This window comes from Enhydra lutris, unplaced genomic scaffold, assembly GCF_002288905.1.
Source record: "Enhydra lutris kenyoni isolate GAN:26980312 unplaced genomic scaffold, ASM228890v2 scaffoldscaffold31, whole genome shotgun sequence".
Taxonomy (NCBI): domain Eukaryota; kingdom Metazoa; phylum Chordata; class Mammalia; order Carnivora; family Mustelidae; genus Enhydra; species Enhydra lutris.
In genome coordinates, this window is record NW_019154115.1 from 3,583,038 (window position 1) to 3,599,181 (window position 16,144).

The 16,144-nt window shown below is 43.1% G+C and overlaps 1 protein-coding gene across 1 annotated transcript; it reads right to left on the reverse strand.

Moving 5' to 3' along the window:
• Nucleotides 1-14,789: 14,789 nt before the first annotated feature.
• Nucleotides 14,790-15,304, reverse strand: LOC111153206 (neural Wiskott-Aldrich syndrome protein-like). The gene has a single exon (XM_022512086.1). It carries the CDS (start codon nucleotides 15,249-15,251, stop codon nucleotides 14,799-14,801), a length of 453 nt encoding a protein of 150 aa, XP_022367794.1. The 5' UTR covers nucleotides 15,252-15,304; the 3' UTR covers nucleotides 14,790-14,798.
• Between the last annotated feature and the right edge of the window lie 840 nt (nucleotides 15,305-16,144).

Sequence of the window (16,144 nt, forward strand, 5' to 3'; positions counted from 1 at the left end):
CTCTGCTTGTGTTTACTCTCTGGCTCTCTCTCTGTGTGTCAAATAAATAAATAAATAAGTAAATAAATAAATAAATCTATCTTTTAAAAAGATGCAACAAAAAAATAAAATAAAATAAAATAAAAAGATGCCACTAGGGACGCCTGGGTGGCTCAGCTGGTTAAGCAGCTGCCTTTGGCTCAGGTCATGATCCCAGCGTCCTGGGATCAAGTCCCACATCGGGCTCCTTGCTCATCCGGGAGCCTGCTTCTCCCTCTGCCTCTGCCTGCCATTCTGTCTGCCTGTGCTCGCTCTCTCTCCCTCTCTCTCTCTGACAAATAAATAAATAAAATCTTAAAAAAAAAAAAAAAGATGCCACTAAAATAAGGTAAATCTTACCATACAGAGCATGCGTAAAAAACCACCAGACATGCAAATAAGCAAGGAAACTATGACACATAACTAACAGAAAAATTGATCAATAGAAAACAAACACAGAAGCAACAAAGATATTGGAATTCAAAATGGAAAGGAAAATATAAAAATAATGAGGAGAGAGATGAAAGATATAAAAAGTCCTAAATGGCACTCTAAGAGATAAAAAACACAATGATCTGATGTGAAATTTGTACAGGATTGGATTAAGAGTAGATTAAACCCTGCAGTAAAAAAGAGACCAGTGAATAGCAAAGACATAGCAACCAAAAGCTATCCAAAATGAAGCACACAGAGGGGGAGAAAAAGACTAAAAAGAATTAACAGAGCCTTGCGATCCTATGAGACACTTCTAAGTGATCTAAAATAGGTGTATTTTGAAAAATAAAATAGGTGTAATTTGAGTTGCAGAGAGGAAGAGAACAGAAACATATTAGAAGAAATAATGGTTAAAAGTTTTCCAATTTGATGATAGCTATGAATCTACAGATCCAAGAAGCTCAGTGAACGCCAAGTAAATGAAACAGAAAGCAACATACATCAAAACACACTATTTTTTTTTTAAGATTTTATTTATTCATTTGAAAGAGAGAGAGAGAGAGAGACAAAGACCCAGAGAGCACCAGCAGGGGGAGAGGCAGAGGGAGAAGCAGAGGGAGAAACAGACTCCCTGCTGAGTTGGGAGCCAGACATGGGGCTCAATCCCAGGACCTGGAGATCATGACCTGAGCCGAGGGCAGACACTCAGCCATCTGAACCACCCAGGCACCACCATCAAGACATATTATAATCAAATTGCTGGAAACCCAGTGATAAAAAGAAAAATTTAATAGCAGCCAGGAAAAAAAAAAAAGACACATGTGTTCAAAGGAAAAATGGCAAGCACTACAGTAGACCTCTTATCAGACAATCTGCAAACCTGAACATATGCAGAGGCATCTTTGAAGAATTGGGAAAAAAAAATCTGTCAACTTGGAATCCTATGTTTGACAAAAATACCTGCAAAAGAGAAAGTGAAATAAAAACTTTGTCAGACAAAAGCTTAGAAAATTCATCACTAGCAAACCAGCACTATAACCTATGTTAAAGAAGCTTTTCAGGCAGAAAGAAAATGAAACCAGATGGAAATTTGGATTTATAAATAAAAATAAAGAAGTTCTAGGAATGGTAAATATGGGAGTATAAATGTAACAAATACTTTTTTATTTTTAAATCTCTTTAAATTGTTATAGATTACTGAAACATATTTTAAAATTTCTATTATGATTTCTTCTTGTGTTATTTAGGAAGAAGTAATTTCTTCTTGAAATTATTCGGAGGATTTTCCAGTTATCTTTCTCTCACTGATTTCTAGTCTATTTCTTGGTGGTCAGAGGATATACCTTGGATGATTTTAGTACTTCTGTTTGTTGAGACTTGTTTTATACACCAGAACATAGGTTATCTTTGTGAATGTTCCATGTGCCCTTGGAGAGAATGCACATTTTGCCATCACTAGGTGTAGTGTTCTATGAATGCCATTTGGTTCAGTTGACAGATAGTGTTGTATGAGTCTTCTACATCCTTATAGATTTTTCTGTCTATTTGTTCTATTAATCACTGAAAGAAAAGTGTTAAAATTTCTAACTATACTTGTGGAATGGCATATCTATATCTATATCTATATCTATATCTATATCTATATCTATATCTATATATATATATACACACACACACACACACACACACACATACATACATAAAATACTGTAACTTTCAGTTTTATCAGATTTTGTTTTATCTATTAGGAAGCTCTGTTTTCATATCCATACCATTTCAGATTGTTATGTGCTCTTGGAGTATTGACTCTTGGTGTATGTGTCTTGGTGAATTATCATTATGCAATGAATCCATTATTCCCAGATAACATGTCTCCTTTTGAAGTCTACTTTGTCTGATATTAACATAACTATCCCAGTTTTCCTCTAATTCATGTTTGCATGGGATACTTTTTTTGGTTCTTTTACTTTAAATCTTTGTGGTCTTTATATTTGAAGTGGCCTGCTTATGGACAGCACACAGTTAGGTCTTGTTTTTTATTTTATCCAATCTGATAATCTCTGCCTTTTTGTTGGAATGCTTAAACAATTTGCATTTAATACAATGATTTGTTTGGGTGCATTTTATTCTATCATATTATTGCTAGTTTTCTATTTGACCCAATTTTTTTCTTTGCTAATTTTCTTTCTTTCCTGCCTCCTTTTGGATTAATTGAATATGTTTTAATATTCCATTTTATTTTCACCATTGCTTATTAATTTTTTTTAAAGATTTTATTTATTTATTTGAGAGAAAGAGAGAAAGTGAGAGAGAGCAAGAGCACAAGTCAGTTGAGAGAGACAGAGGGAGAAGCAGACTCCCTGCTGAACAGGGAGCCTGTTGTGGAACTCGATCCCAGGACACTGGGACATGACCTGAGCCAAAGACAGAGTCTGTCCAACCCTATCTCTTTTAGTTTTCAGTAGTTGCCCTACTAAATCTTTAACTGATAGTAGTTTTCCTCCAAACAACATTATATCACTTTATGAACAAAGGGTAAGAACCTTGAAATGGTATACTCTCCTTTCTCCATTCATGCCCTTTATATATTGTTGTCATACATTTTACTTCTACGTAATAACCCCCATAATACATTGTTATCACTTTTGATTTAAAAAGTCAATTATCTTTTAAAATACTTAAAAATGTGGGGTGCCTGGGCTGTTGGTTGAAGTGTCCAACTCTTGATTTCCACTTCATCTCTTGATCTCAGAGTCCTGATACCAAGGCTCCTCACCTCACCATTCCGGGCTCCGGGCTCTGTGTAGAGTCTAACTGGGATTTTTTCCCTTTTCCCATCCCTCCCCCCTTTCCCTCCCCCCCACTTGTGCATGCACTCTCTCTCTCTCAAATAAATACATAAAATCTTCTAAATCTTCAAAAATGAAGAAAAGTCTCTTATATTTACCTACATGTTTATTATTTCCAAAGGACCTTATCTAATTTTTTTTTCTATCTTATTTTAAGGCTTAGAATAAAATTGAAGTAGTTGAGGTGTTGTGGTGTTGGAAGGCTGGACGTACATCTCAATGAAACAGAATAAAATCCAGAGATAGTCCACATGTGTATGGACAACTGATATGTAACAAATGTTACAACAAATGACACTAAATTTTCAACAAATGACACTAAAATTTTTTTATCTTTACCTTATACTATATGGAAAAATTAACCCTGAGTGAATCATAGACATAAATATGAGAGCTCAAACTTAAGGCTTCTGGAATAAAATATGGGAGAAAAATCTTTGTGGGTAGGTAATGATTTCTTAGCGAGGGCCCACAAATACAAATATTAAAAAGAAAAAGTTGATAAATACATTTGATCAAAATTAAAACTTTTGATCTTCAAAAGATACTACTATGAAAAGGAAAAAGCAGGGCATAGAATGAAAGAAAATACTTGCAAAACATATCTGATATTTATATTCAGAATATAGAAAAAAACCCTTACAACTTACAACCCTTACAACCCTACAACTCTTTGGAGGACAAAAAACCCAATCAAAAATGGGCAAAAGATGTTAAGAGACATTGCACCGAAGAAGACATATGGGTTGTCAATACGTTCATAAAATGGTGTACAACATCATTAATCATTAGGGAAATGCAAATTAAAATCACAATGATGTGCCACATACCTATTAGGATGACTGGAATTTTAAGAACTGACCTTGCCAAGGGTTAGTGTGGAAGAACCAGAGGTCTCAAACACTGTCAGGAATGTAGTGGCATAACCAACTTTGGAAAAGAGTTTGGCGGTTTCTTAAAAGTTAATCATACATCTTCCATATGATCCACTCATTCCACACCTAGCTATTTACCCAGGAGAAATGAAAGCATATGTCTGTACCAAGTCATATACGAGAATGTTCATGCAGCTTTATTTGTGACAGGTATTACCTGGAAACAACCCAAAAATCCATCAACAGGTGAATGGATAAACAGTTGTGATATATCCATCTGATGAAATACTACTCACAATAAAATGGAATGAACTATTGACACACACCGCATGAATGAATCAGAAAGAAGCTGTCAAAAATAATACATATTGTAGGATTCCATTTATATAAAACTCTAGAAGATACAAACTCATAGTGACAGGGAGCAGAGCAGTGGCTGCCCGGGGGTTAGGTGGGGAGAGGTGGGAGGAGGGACTATAAAGGAGCTCATGAAACTTCTGGGGGTGATGAATGGTGATGATTTCACAGGTGTATAAATATGTCAAAACGTATCAAACCGTACCCTTTAAATATATGTAGTTCATTGTCTATTAATTATACCTCAGTGAGGCTGTTTATGATACTTATTGACCCTCTTCCTTTGTGTTATTAACAATGCCAGACACCAGAGAATAGAACACTATGTAATGCCCCTCCTAGAGGAGCACATAACAGAGAGGGAACTTGGCTGCCTTTTTTTTTTTTTTTTTTTTTTTTTTTTAAAGTCATCTTCCTCCTCTCTCTGCAGACTGGCTTCTTGCAAATGGCAGAACTCCTGGCCATTGACACCTTGGTTTTCATGTCTCAAAACTTATACCACTGAGCAGAGAGAGATCAGCTCTCTTAAACTGTAATCCAAAAATTTCCTAGGACTTCTGAATAGCCTGGCTGGAGCCTTGCCACTTCCCTTGAATCAAACAGGGGTCAAGGGTCTTGCAAGAATGGAATGGTCCCATTAGGCTCACGTGAATCAGAGCATTTCTCAGGAAAAAGGGACCATACCAAGAAGACACTACTCTTACAGCTATAAGTAGTCATTTACATGGAAACAACACAAGTAAGTTTCCCAGCTGTGGGAAGATCAGTGACCTGGAGAACATCTTGAGCATTCTGGAACTAGCCACAGAATTATCCCTCTTTAAAACACCATACGGGCTAATTGGACAGATTTTTTTGTGGGGGGGGGAACCGATAATTTTTTTAAGATTTTTTTTTTATTTATAGGAGAGAGAGAGAGAGTGTGTGAGAGCACAAGCCAGAAGTGGGGAGAGAGGCAGAGGGAGAAGCAGACTCTCCATTGAGCAGGGAGCCCAACATGGAGCTCGATCCCAGGACTCTGGGATCATGAGTTGAACTGAAGGCAGACACTTAACCAACAGAGCCACCTAGGCGCCCCTTGAACTGATAATTATTTTTCCATGGACCTTTAGGGACAGAAGTTATCACACCGGGCTTCCTTCACGGCTCTGTCCACTGCTGGAGGAAATACACTGCTATGTTCTATGCAGGGACAGGTCTCAAAGTGTGGTTTGCAAACCAAGAGTATCAGGATTACTTGGGAGCTTGTTAGAAATGCAAAGTCTCAGGCTCCACCCAGACCTACTGAATCAGAATTTCTAGGGGCAAATGTCATGAGAGAATAGCTCTTTTGAGTCTCATCTTACAGTATGACACCCTGCTCACACCAAGTCTGTACATTTAGATTTCCACCACAAGTTCCTGCTTTGCTATTCCAGGGTACCTTTTACAATAACCCCTCAGAGTTGAGCCTGCAGAAAGTTAGTGACCTCCACCCCAGCCACCTGGTAAATAAAGGTATTTGCAACCCTGATCTCTTTTCTCCTGCATGCTCCTGACCTGGGAGAGAGAACCGCCTTTGCCCACGCTCATTGCATACCTCCTCACTCCCATTGATGGGATCTGTAAGTAATAAATCTTGTAACTTTATTTTCTTTGTGTGAGTGTATTGAAATGGTGCCTTTGATCAAAATGACCCCTGGAGTTTTCACTTGCCCAAAGTGGGATCCCGGATGCTCAGGGAACTACTTCCCAGTCCTATGCAGGTGGCCTGTCCCCCTTCACTCAGCAGGTCATAATCTGCAGATTCTTAATTTAACACACCAGTTACAGGTCCACAGGAATACATTGGGGGCCAGAAATCTATTTTTTTTTAACAGCCTTCTTTGTCATTCTGCTACATACCCAGTTTTTTTTTTTTAAAGATTGCATTTGAGCACCTGTTCTCAATTTTGCTGCACATTGCAATCCCCTTGGAAGTCTTAAAAATATGCAGATGTTTAGGTCCCTCCTCCAGAGAGTCTGGTTTAATTGTTGTGGTCTAGGCACTGGGATTTTTTTAAAGTTCCCAGGTGACCTAATGTTCATCCAAGTTTGAGAAGCAATGCATTACAATACATTAGAGGGCATTACTTGGCCACATATGCTGGACCCCACCCCGCGCCAATCAAGTTCAAATCTCTGGGGCTGGGACCTGAAGATGAGTGCGTATATATTGGCATTGGTGTTGTTTCAGGCTCCCCAGATGCTTCTAATATGTGGTCAGGATAGAGAACTACTTCATTATTTTAACACTCCTTGCCTCCTATTACTGGCTTTTCCCCATGGGCTCAGGAGTGAGTTTTCTGGTAGGCGAGAAAGATATCAGCAAGCTTGGGACCGGCCACTTGCAGAGAGCAGGCGTTTGTCTGTATCTCCATGATGCTTAAGTTTTCCAGCGACAGTGGGAGAATTAATGATCTTCTTGCACTTCGGGCATCTCTGACTAGACAGTCTGCCAAATTTAGGGGTAAAGTGCTAGTAGCTGTATTTGGCTAGCAGATAAATCCATGTTCTCCAGCATCACTTTGGAGATCAAAATATCCCCGTTATAAAGGTGATGTTGGAGAACACGGATAAGTCTGCTAGCCAAATATGGTTGCTAACATTGTGCCCCTAAATTTGGCAGACTTATCTAGTCGCATAGTTGATGCCTATGTCTGTCTTTCAGTTGTTTCCAAATTTGAGCAGGGATTCAAAGAGGGCTGTGGATCAGTCCCTAAATCCCCATCTCTAACTCCAGGGAGAAGCCAACTTGGCTGTTGAGTTGCCCTTCCCCATCCCTCCATTGGTCATCAGGGTAGACATGGTACCCAAAGTACTTCCGGAAGAAATGTTGAGCACCCCAAACTCCTGACCAGGAGATGAGCTGATCTTATAGTGACCCCAGCAGATTTTGCCCCAAGACTTTGCTTCATCATCAGAAAAGACCCATGCTGTTGGGAAAGGATCATTTTAGGAGATTGAAATTGTCTTCCTCCAGCTAGTGACTCGGTGACCCTCAACACCCCTTTGGAGTCCAAAGGACTTGAGTTCAAATTCTATTTGGCTTTATTACTCACCAGCTGGGGGCCTTGAGCAAGTTACTCTCCTTTTTGAGCCCCAGTTATCTTATTTATGCAATAGAGTATTTTTTTCTTTAAAGATTTTATTTATTCATTTGAGAGAGAAAGACAGAGACAGAGCACAAGCAGAGGGAGAGGCAGAGGGAGAAGCAGGCTCCCCACTGAGCTGGGAGCCCAATGTGGGGCTCGATCCCAGGACCAGAGATCATGACCTGAGCTGAAGGCAGATGCTTAACCATCTAAGCCACCCAGGCGCCCCCTATGCAATAGAGTTTTGATAACCAAGTGAACTAATGGGATAATGAATGTGAAAATGTTTTGTAATCTGTGAAAAGCTGTGAAATATGAGATAGAGGTAGTTTTTTTTTTCTAAGATTTTATTTATTTGATAGTGAGAGAGGGGAGGGGAGCGGCTGGCTGAGGGAGAGGGAGAAGCAGCCCCGCTGAGCAGGGAGCCTGACATGGGGCTCAATCCCAGGACTACGGGATCATGACCTGAGCTGAAGACAGCCCCATAACCAATGGAGCCACCCAGACACCCCTAGATAGAGATAGTTATAATGAGTTCATATTCTAGATGGGGAGATTGGATGTGGAGATATATGGCATTAACCCATCATGCAAGACTAGACTAGTTTTCCATGGTACAGATACATTGTAGGTGTCTGGAGGAAGAAAAGTTGAGGGCTGGTCATCCAGCCTCTAGAATCACTAGACTCTGCTTATGCCAAGAGAGGACTGGACCCACCACACTGATCTCTGGCCTCTATGCTTCATTCACTTTCCCCTTAGGGAAAGGATATGAGGGCTTAGGGGAGGGCTCTTGCCTGTTTACGTTCTAACCCAAGGAAGAATCGCCCTTCCCTTAATTCCCTGCAGCACAGTTGAGCCCGGAGGGCACAGCTAAGCAAAATGTTGTTAATAGAAGGAAATTGTGATAGAGAGTAGCACCTGGTTAGGCATATACTGAGCACAGCTTCGGGGCACCTGGGTGGCTCAGATGATTGAGTGTCTACCCTAGACTCAGGTCATGATCTCCAGGTCCTGGGATTGAGCCTCCCATCAGGCTCCCAGCTCAGCGGAGAGTCTGCTTCTCCCTTCTCCCCCTGCCTCTCCCCTCTGTGTGTGCTCTTTCTCTCTAATGAATAAATAAAATAAATAAATAAATACAATCTTTAGAAATAGAATCTTTTAGAAATAGCTTCACTATTCACTCTGCTTCAATATATGGTCCCTATTGAGAGATTCACTTTACTTCTAAATAAAGAGGTTCTAGGCTTATGTTAAAGGAACCAACCTACAGCTTTACTCATAGGTGACCAAAATCTCAAATCCTTCACATGGTCCTTGAGGCATTGCTGATCCGACCCCAATCCCCCTCTTTCAACTTCAGCCTCCTTTTACATATCTTCCCCCTTGTTCCCTGAGTTCCAGGCACACTGGTCTTCTCTGTAGCCCTTGACAAGCTCTCTCCCACTTCAGACACTTCACACTTTGAAGTTCTACCCTTGGAACAGACCTCTTACGCCTATATCTGCCCCATCTTTGCCTGGCTAACTCTCTCTCTCTTTCTCTTTTTTTAAGACTTTATTTATTTATTTGACAGACAGAGATCACAAGTAGGCAGAGAGTCAGGCAGGGGGGCGGGGGGAGGGAAGCAGGCTTCCCGCTGAGCAGAGAGCCCGATGCAGGCCTAGATCCCAGCACCCTGGGATCATGATCCGAGCCAAAGGCAGAGGCCTAACCCACTGAGCCACCCAGGAGTCCCATGATCTCACTTCTTTTGCTCAGTATTATGCTTCAGAGATTATTTCATATTATCGCATGTATTAGTAGCTCATTCCTTTTTTTTTTATTGCTGAATAGAATGTACTATATGACGATACCATAGTTTGCTCATCCGTACGCCTCTTGATGAATATTTGGGTTGTTTCCCATTATGTGTATTATGGATAAAGCTGCTAGGAACATTCTTATGCAAATTGTTTCATGGACATAGATTTTCATTTCTCTTGGGCACTGGTAATACAAGAGTAGAATTATTGGTCACAGATTAGATGTACATGTAACTTTATAAGAAACTGCCAAATAGTTTCCCAAAGTAGTTCTGCCATTTAAAAAAATTGAAGTATGGTTCTGCCATTTTTGTATGCATACCAGCAGTGTATGGGAGTTCTCCTTGCTCCACATACCCACCAACATTTAGTATTGTCAAGTGTTTTTGTTTTAAGATTTTTAAAAATTTACTTATTTGAGAGAGAGAGAAGGAGAGTATGCAAATGGGGAGGTAGGGGAAAGGGGAGAGGGAGGAAATCTCAAGCAGACTCTGGGCTGAACTCAATCCCAGAACCCCAAGATTATGACCTGAGCCAAACTAAGAGTTGGACAGATGCTCAACCTACTGAGCTACCCAGGTATCCCTATTGTTGGTTTTTTAAATGATTAAATGTGTGCATGTAAAGTAGTATCTCATATGGTTTTAATTTTCACATTAAGGAGGGATGATGTAAAGTTGACGTCTGAAGGATGAGAAGCAGATGAGGTGAAGAGGATGGGTGATACGCATGCTGGGCAAAGGTCATGGAATGTGCAAAATGGCCCCAACGTAGGAAGAAGCAGAGCAATCACAAAGAACTGAAAAGGGAGCTTGGGTTGGGGTGAGGCTAGCGAGGTAAGGGGTGGGAAGTGCTGAGCCATTCATCTTCAAGGGGCCATGAGGGTCTGGGCAGTGCACCTACCAGCAATGACCAGACTGAACCCAACGAAGGAAAAAAACAAAACAAGACCCAGCAATGTCCTGGACTGCATTAAACCCCAGGGAGTTCATATTTACCCCGGGGAAGTAGGGATGGAAGCTCATAATGAGCAAAATGGAGTTTCTTGTCATCTCAGCAGAAAGGTGCTCAGAATCGGAACACCTAGATGATTCTGTAGGTTAAGTGGCTGACTCTTGATTTCAGCTCAGGTCATGATCTCAAGTTCTGGATTAGATCCTCATGTCAGGGGAGATGGGAGGACAAGCATGAGGTCTCTTGTCCTCCTTCTTCTGCTTCTCCCCCACTCTCTTTCTCTAGCTCTGTTAAATACATAAATAAATAAAATATTTTTAAAAAGAGAAAGGTGCTCACAATGGATTAAATTTGATTTAGAGAAATGAAATAAATGTGCATTTCCTGCATGTGACCAGTTGATTGTAAATTCATCTGTACCACATAAGGAAGAGTAGGACTGCTCGGTGGTAGCAAGGACCCGTTTGAGGTTTGAGACCAAGAATTTAAAATGAAGTCATTCATCCTGTTGGTGTGATTTTTCTCTGACAACATTCAGCTGCTCGGGTGCAGGCATGAAACCTCATCTCAGACTGTAGTGCTTAGCCAGTTTGTTGTTTTTTTTCCAGCAAAGTGTGTTAGAGGTTGAGGTGGGTAAGGAAATGATTATAATGGTGAATCATGGACTCCAAGCTAGACAAGGAGGGAAACGAAGAATGGACAAGGAATTGGTGGGATTAATGCATTAGAGGTCTCAGTGAGGTTGAAGACTTAGTAAATAGGGTCCTAGCACACAGAATTGAAAGGATGGGAGATGGTAAATGGAGAGAGTGAGGTATTATACTTTCATGTTTCAAATATGGGGCCCTTTTTGGGGTGATTAAAGTGTGGAGGGTATGAATGTGGAAGTGTAGCTAAGTGAAGAGGGTTGTTGGAGGTGAAAAGATCAAAGGACTGAGAAGCCCGGGTATTGAACAGATCATCAAGGTGGATGTTGAACTCACCCATGGTGTTCAAGCATGGTGCTAGTGGAAGGGACATGGAAAGATTATGTGGGAGGTCAGAAGATGACAGCCATCAGGGTGATCAGGGTAATAAATCTGAATAGAAAGAACTTCAAATGAGCAGAGATCTTTGCAGGAGGTGAGTGGGGGGAACCATTAGAAAGGTCAAAGTCAACTGTAATATCACTATTACATTTTATTGACATCCTTCCTATGGCCAATGAACCATATCAAATAAAATCACCAAAAACCTTTCAACTGGAATGGTTTATTATAGATCTTGCCACCAGGAGGCGCTGTCAATAGGTGAAAGCGGACCTCCAAGCAGTCCCTGGAGGCCAAGAAGTGTGTTTCAGCCTGAGCACTGAGGACCTCTAGGGCTCTTGTGAGATATTGCAAGGAGCTCGGCCATCCTTTCACACACCTAACACTTGTAGAGAGATTCTAAGCGTCTGTAAATCTAAAAAGAGGAAGAAGAAGAAGAAGAACAACAACAACAACAACAATAACAATAACAACAAAACACAAACTCCTAAATTCCTTTAAAGAGGTCACTCAGCTGTTGAAAGGTTTTAGTTATCATGTATTTTTTTCAACAAAAGAGGTCTAAAAGTACAGCTACTATTACGTAGAGTTTTATATTTTCTCCAGGGTAAAAGGAGTCCTCATAACTGCAGGTTTTGAGAGTTGATGGTAACACCATACTTAAATTTTATTTTTCCCAGGGGCACCTGTGTGGCTCAGTTGGTTAGCTGTCTGCCTTCAATTCATCATGATCCCAGGGTCCTAGAGTCGAGCTTCCTGTGCTTCTCCCTCTCCCTCTGCCCCTCCCCCTGCTTGTGCTTGCTCTCTTGTGTGTGCACTCTCTCTCTCTCCACCTCTCATATAAATAAATAAAATCTTAAGAAAACTTTTGTCCCCAAATGATTTGTTGTAAGTAGCGTGACATAGTGGGAAGAACATAGGGCTGGAGTTAGAATTGTAGCAGCGGCGGCGGCAGCAATAAGATTTATTATCATTATAATCAACATTTGAGTATTCACATGCACCAGAAACTGATGTGAACATTGTACATAAATGGATCATTTATTTCTCCTATAATCTTACGAGGTAGATACTATCACTAGCCCCATTTGACAGATACATAGGGAGGGATCTGGTCACTTGGCTAATGTCACACAGCTAATAGTGGTCATGGGATGGGACTTAAATTTCATTTTCCCCCTAAGCAGAATAGTTAGGAGAAAATGCCTCTGAATCTCAGTAGTTTAACTCAACAGACATTATCTGCTTTACACGGGTTGGCAGGAGGCTTGGGCTTTTTGGGCTAACTGAGGGACCCAGGCTGACATGTTTCATTTCGATACATGCTTTCACATCACCATTGCGGATCTTCTCCCAAGGAGAAGAGCATCCTCTAATGTCTGCAACAGTAATGAAATGCTTTTGCTTGAAAATGGTGTGTGTCAGCTTCTATTTCACCAGTCAAAGCAAGTCATATGCCACTCCCAACTTCGAGGGAGGGCAAGGAAATGCACTCTTGCCATGAGCCCACAAGGTGTCAAACCAGACTGTTTGGTACTAATGATTACCAGTAACACTCGGTCCCTGGGCAGGTCACGCTTTTCTTGGCCTCAGTTTCTCTACCCACAAAATGAGCACAATCATTTTGCAAGGATCCCTTGTTATGAGACTCCCTAATTAAATGGGGATGTTGATTAGGGTTATAGTTGCATCTCACCAAATTTCCACTAGCTGAAAATCCGTCTCACCACAGGCAGCCCTGCAGCCCTGCATACACAGCTGTCTGCAGAATGGCCTATTTATCCTAGGACACCGGCCAACCCCTTGGTCACACACACACCTAAAGTCTCAGAGGATATTGGTTTCCGTTCCATCTGCAACATGCCACAGCTGTAGTCCCAGTGTTTGCTTGAAAGCTCAGTCTGGAACCACTAGCTGTCCAGTTCATGCTGAAAGCTTGAGACTACTTTGACTTGAGCCTGTGAAGGTCTTGGTGAGTGTTCCTTCCTTCTGGTTCCCCAAGCTCTATCTTTGAATTGAGTCAGATCACCAGGACTGTTTACTTGTCTTCTCACAATTTCACTCCACAGACACTCCCCAGGATGTCTGGTCTGACTCAGAGATGAGCTCAGCTACGGAAACTCCTTTGTTGGCCAAGGATCGACGGTGCTGATAGCAGTTCAAAAAAATACCCTTAAAAAGTGCATTTCTCAATTCCATACAAACAGTAGCGACCACATGGCAGAACTCTTCTCTGACTCCTTTCATATGGGTCGTTTTGCTATGCCATCATTCCTCCTCTTCCTTGTTCCTCTGACAGATTAGGTTGTGAACTTCATGAAAATGGGGACAATCTTTACATCTGGGTTTCACAGCAGATGTGAAAACTTGGTACCCAGCAGGTACTCAATAAATGTTCACTGCATAAAAATGCTTCTGAAGATTCTTCATGTAAGTTAGTACATGATGACTTTCTTGTAGCATTTAGTGTCTATGGATGCGCAATTAGGCTAGCTGAACTTCAGGCCGTGAGATTCTGTGAAATTAAAATAAGGTCAAAATGGGGGAGGAGGAGGAGAAGCGCGCGGAAAAGGAGGACATCTCAAGGGGCGGGAGCAAATGCAGGAAGTACAGGGTAATATCGAACACGAGGAGGCCGTCACTATGCCTGGAGGATTAAAACAGGTGAAAGTAGAAGGTTGGAGCCAGATGCCTGTAGGGGTCTGAGGTCAAAGTCCAGAAGGAAGACCGAAGAGGACTTTGGAGACAATTAGAGCGGCCTAGAGCTCCAACAAATGAAAAGCAAGATGAGAGAAGGAAACATATTGTGCCCTCAAAGGTTCCTCTTGTTTACGGGCGCTCCCGTTTCACAGAGGGTAAGCAAAAAGCACAGCCTCCGGTTCCACCGGGGCCAAAGGAGTGGAGGAACCCCGCCCCGCCCCGTCACGTGGCCAGAAGCGCCCTTGGCACGTGACCCATCTAGCTCTAGACCAATCAGCCTCCGCAGGGGCGGGACACCGGTCTGAGGGGCGGGAGCATCAGTCGAGGCCGCCTCTTCTCGCGAGCCTTGCCGCCGTCTCTCCTTAACCGCCCACGGCCTCGGAGCGAAGATCTCGCGAGGCTTGGGCGCTGCGGTGGTAGGAGGAGGACGGAGAAGGACGGAGCCTAGCTGTTGCTGCCTCCCTCGCTCACTCCCTCGCGCACTCGCCCGCCCCCTCCCTCCCTCCCCTCCCTTCCCCGGCCCCGGCCCCGGCCCCGGCTCCGGCCCCGGCCCATTCGCTGTTCGGTCTTCCGCAGGGAGAATGTCGGGCTCGTCGTTTCCCAGCGCCTTGGCCCTCTCGCTGTTGCTGGTCTCTGGCTCCCTCCTCCCAGGGCCAGGCGCCGCTCAGAACGGTAAGCGGGGTGCCGGGGGCGGGCCGGGCGGGGGCCGAGGGACGCCGGCGACCGGAGGAGGCCGTCCCGGGCCCGAGGAGGTGCCGGAGCAAGGGGAAGAGGGCCGGTCGAGAGTATGAAGGGCTGCGCACCCGAGGGGAGATTCGGGTCGGGAGTTCGAAGAGGCGCGGGTGTGAGAACCGAGGCGCCGGACCGAGAGGTGGGGGCGTCCGTTAGGAGCCTGTGGTGTTGCGGACTTAGAGGCTCCACATTGTGGGGCTCGTCGCTGCGAGCCGGGGAGGGGACACCGGGAAGCCAACGTGAGGAGCTGGAGTAGCGGGGGCGGATGAGGAGGGGGCGCAGCGTTTAAAGAAGGCGGTAGAATCCAGGTATTTATGTTTAAGGCGACGGGAGTGGTGTCAGTAAGGCTCCCCAAGAGGACTGGGGTCCCGGGCACTGGGGTCATCTAGGATTCTACGGGCGCCCCGTGAGACCGCTGACATCCCTAAAAAAAAAAAAAAAAAATAAGGGAGACACTGGGGGGGAGGGGAGTCCTGAAGAATACTGAGCAGAGTACTAGAGCCCCAAGGAGGGGTAAAGACTCACGGAACCTTGGATATGGAGGTGGAGGCAAGGTAGGTGGAAAGCTAAGGTAGTGGGTTGACTGCAGTAAGGGATCTGGAAAGAGAAACAGCTGTGGCTCTCAACGAGATGGGGGAAGAAGGCTGGGTTTGCTAAGGAGGGTGGAGTGTTGGGCATTCTAGGGTAGTGGTTGGGAGAGCAAAAAGGAGTTTCTAAATAAGGAGAGGAAAAATGAGCAGAGGATGGGGAGAAAGGGTTGAAACTTAGGTAGGGGGAATATTTATTAGAGCAATAAGGGTGCCTGGGTACAGAGATGGGGGTGGGGGAAAGACAAAATAAGGAAAGGGAGTAAAATACAGGAAGCCGGGGGTGTAATGTTGGTTTGCAGTGTGGAGAATATGTTAGGGTCGGGAGGAGCTGAGTTGTGGCGAGTGTTGTATGATATTGCTTAGGGCTTTGGGAAGGCAGAGACACATAACTGGAACTGCAGGGGTGGGACTGAATCTGAAGACAGGGAGATGGAGGGAGTGGGGTTTAAAGATCTAAAAGTTTCAAAGCAGAGCAGACATTATTTCGGAGGACCATGAAAGTAGTTCCTGAGATGTGTACAGTCTGTAGTGGAAACAATTAGGTTTTGAACGGAAGCTCTTTAAGAGAAGATGGAGAAATAGAGAAGATCATGGTGATGGGGGATCAAGACAAAAAAGATTCTGACTGGTGATGCCGTGTTACAACTCAGCTGCTGAACTGATCTTTCAGAGGTGAAAAATACTGAGA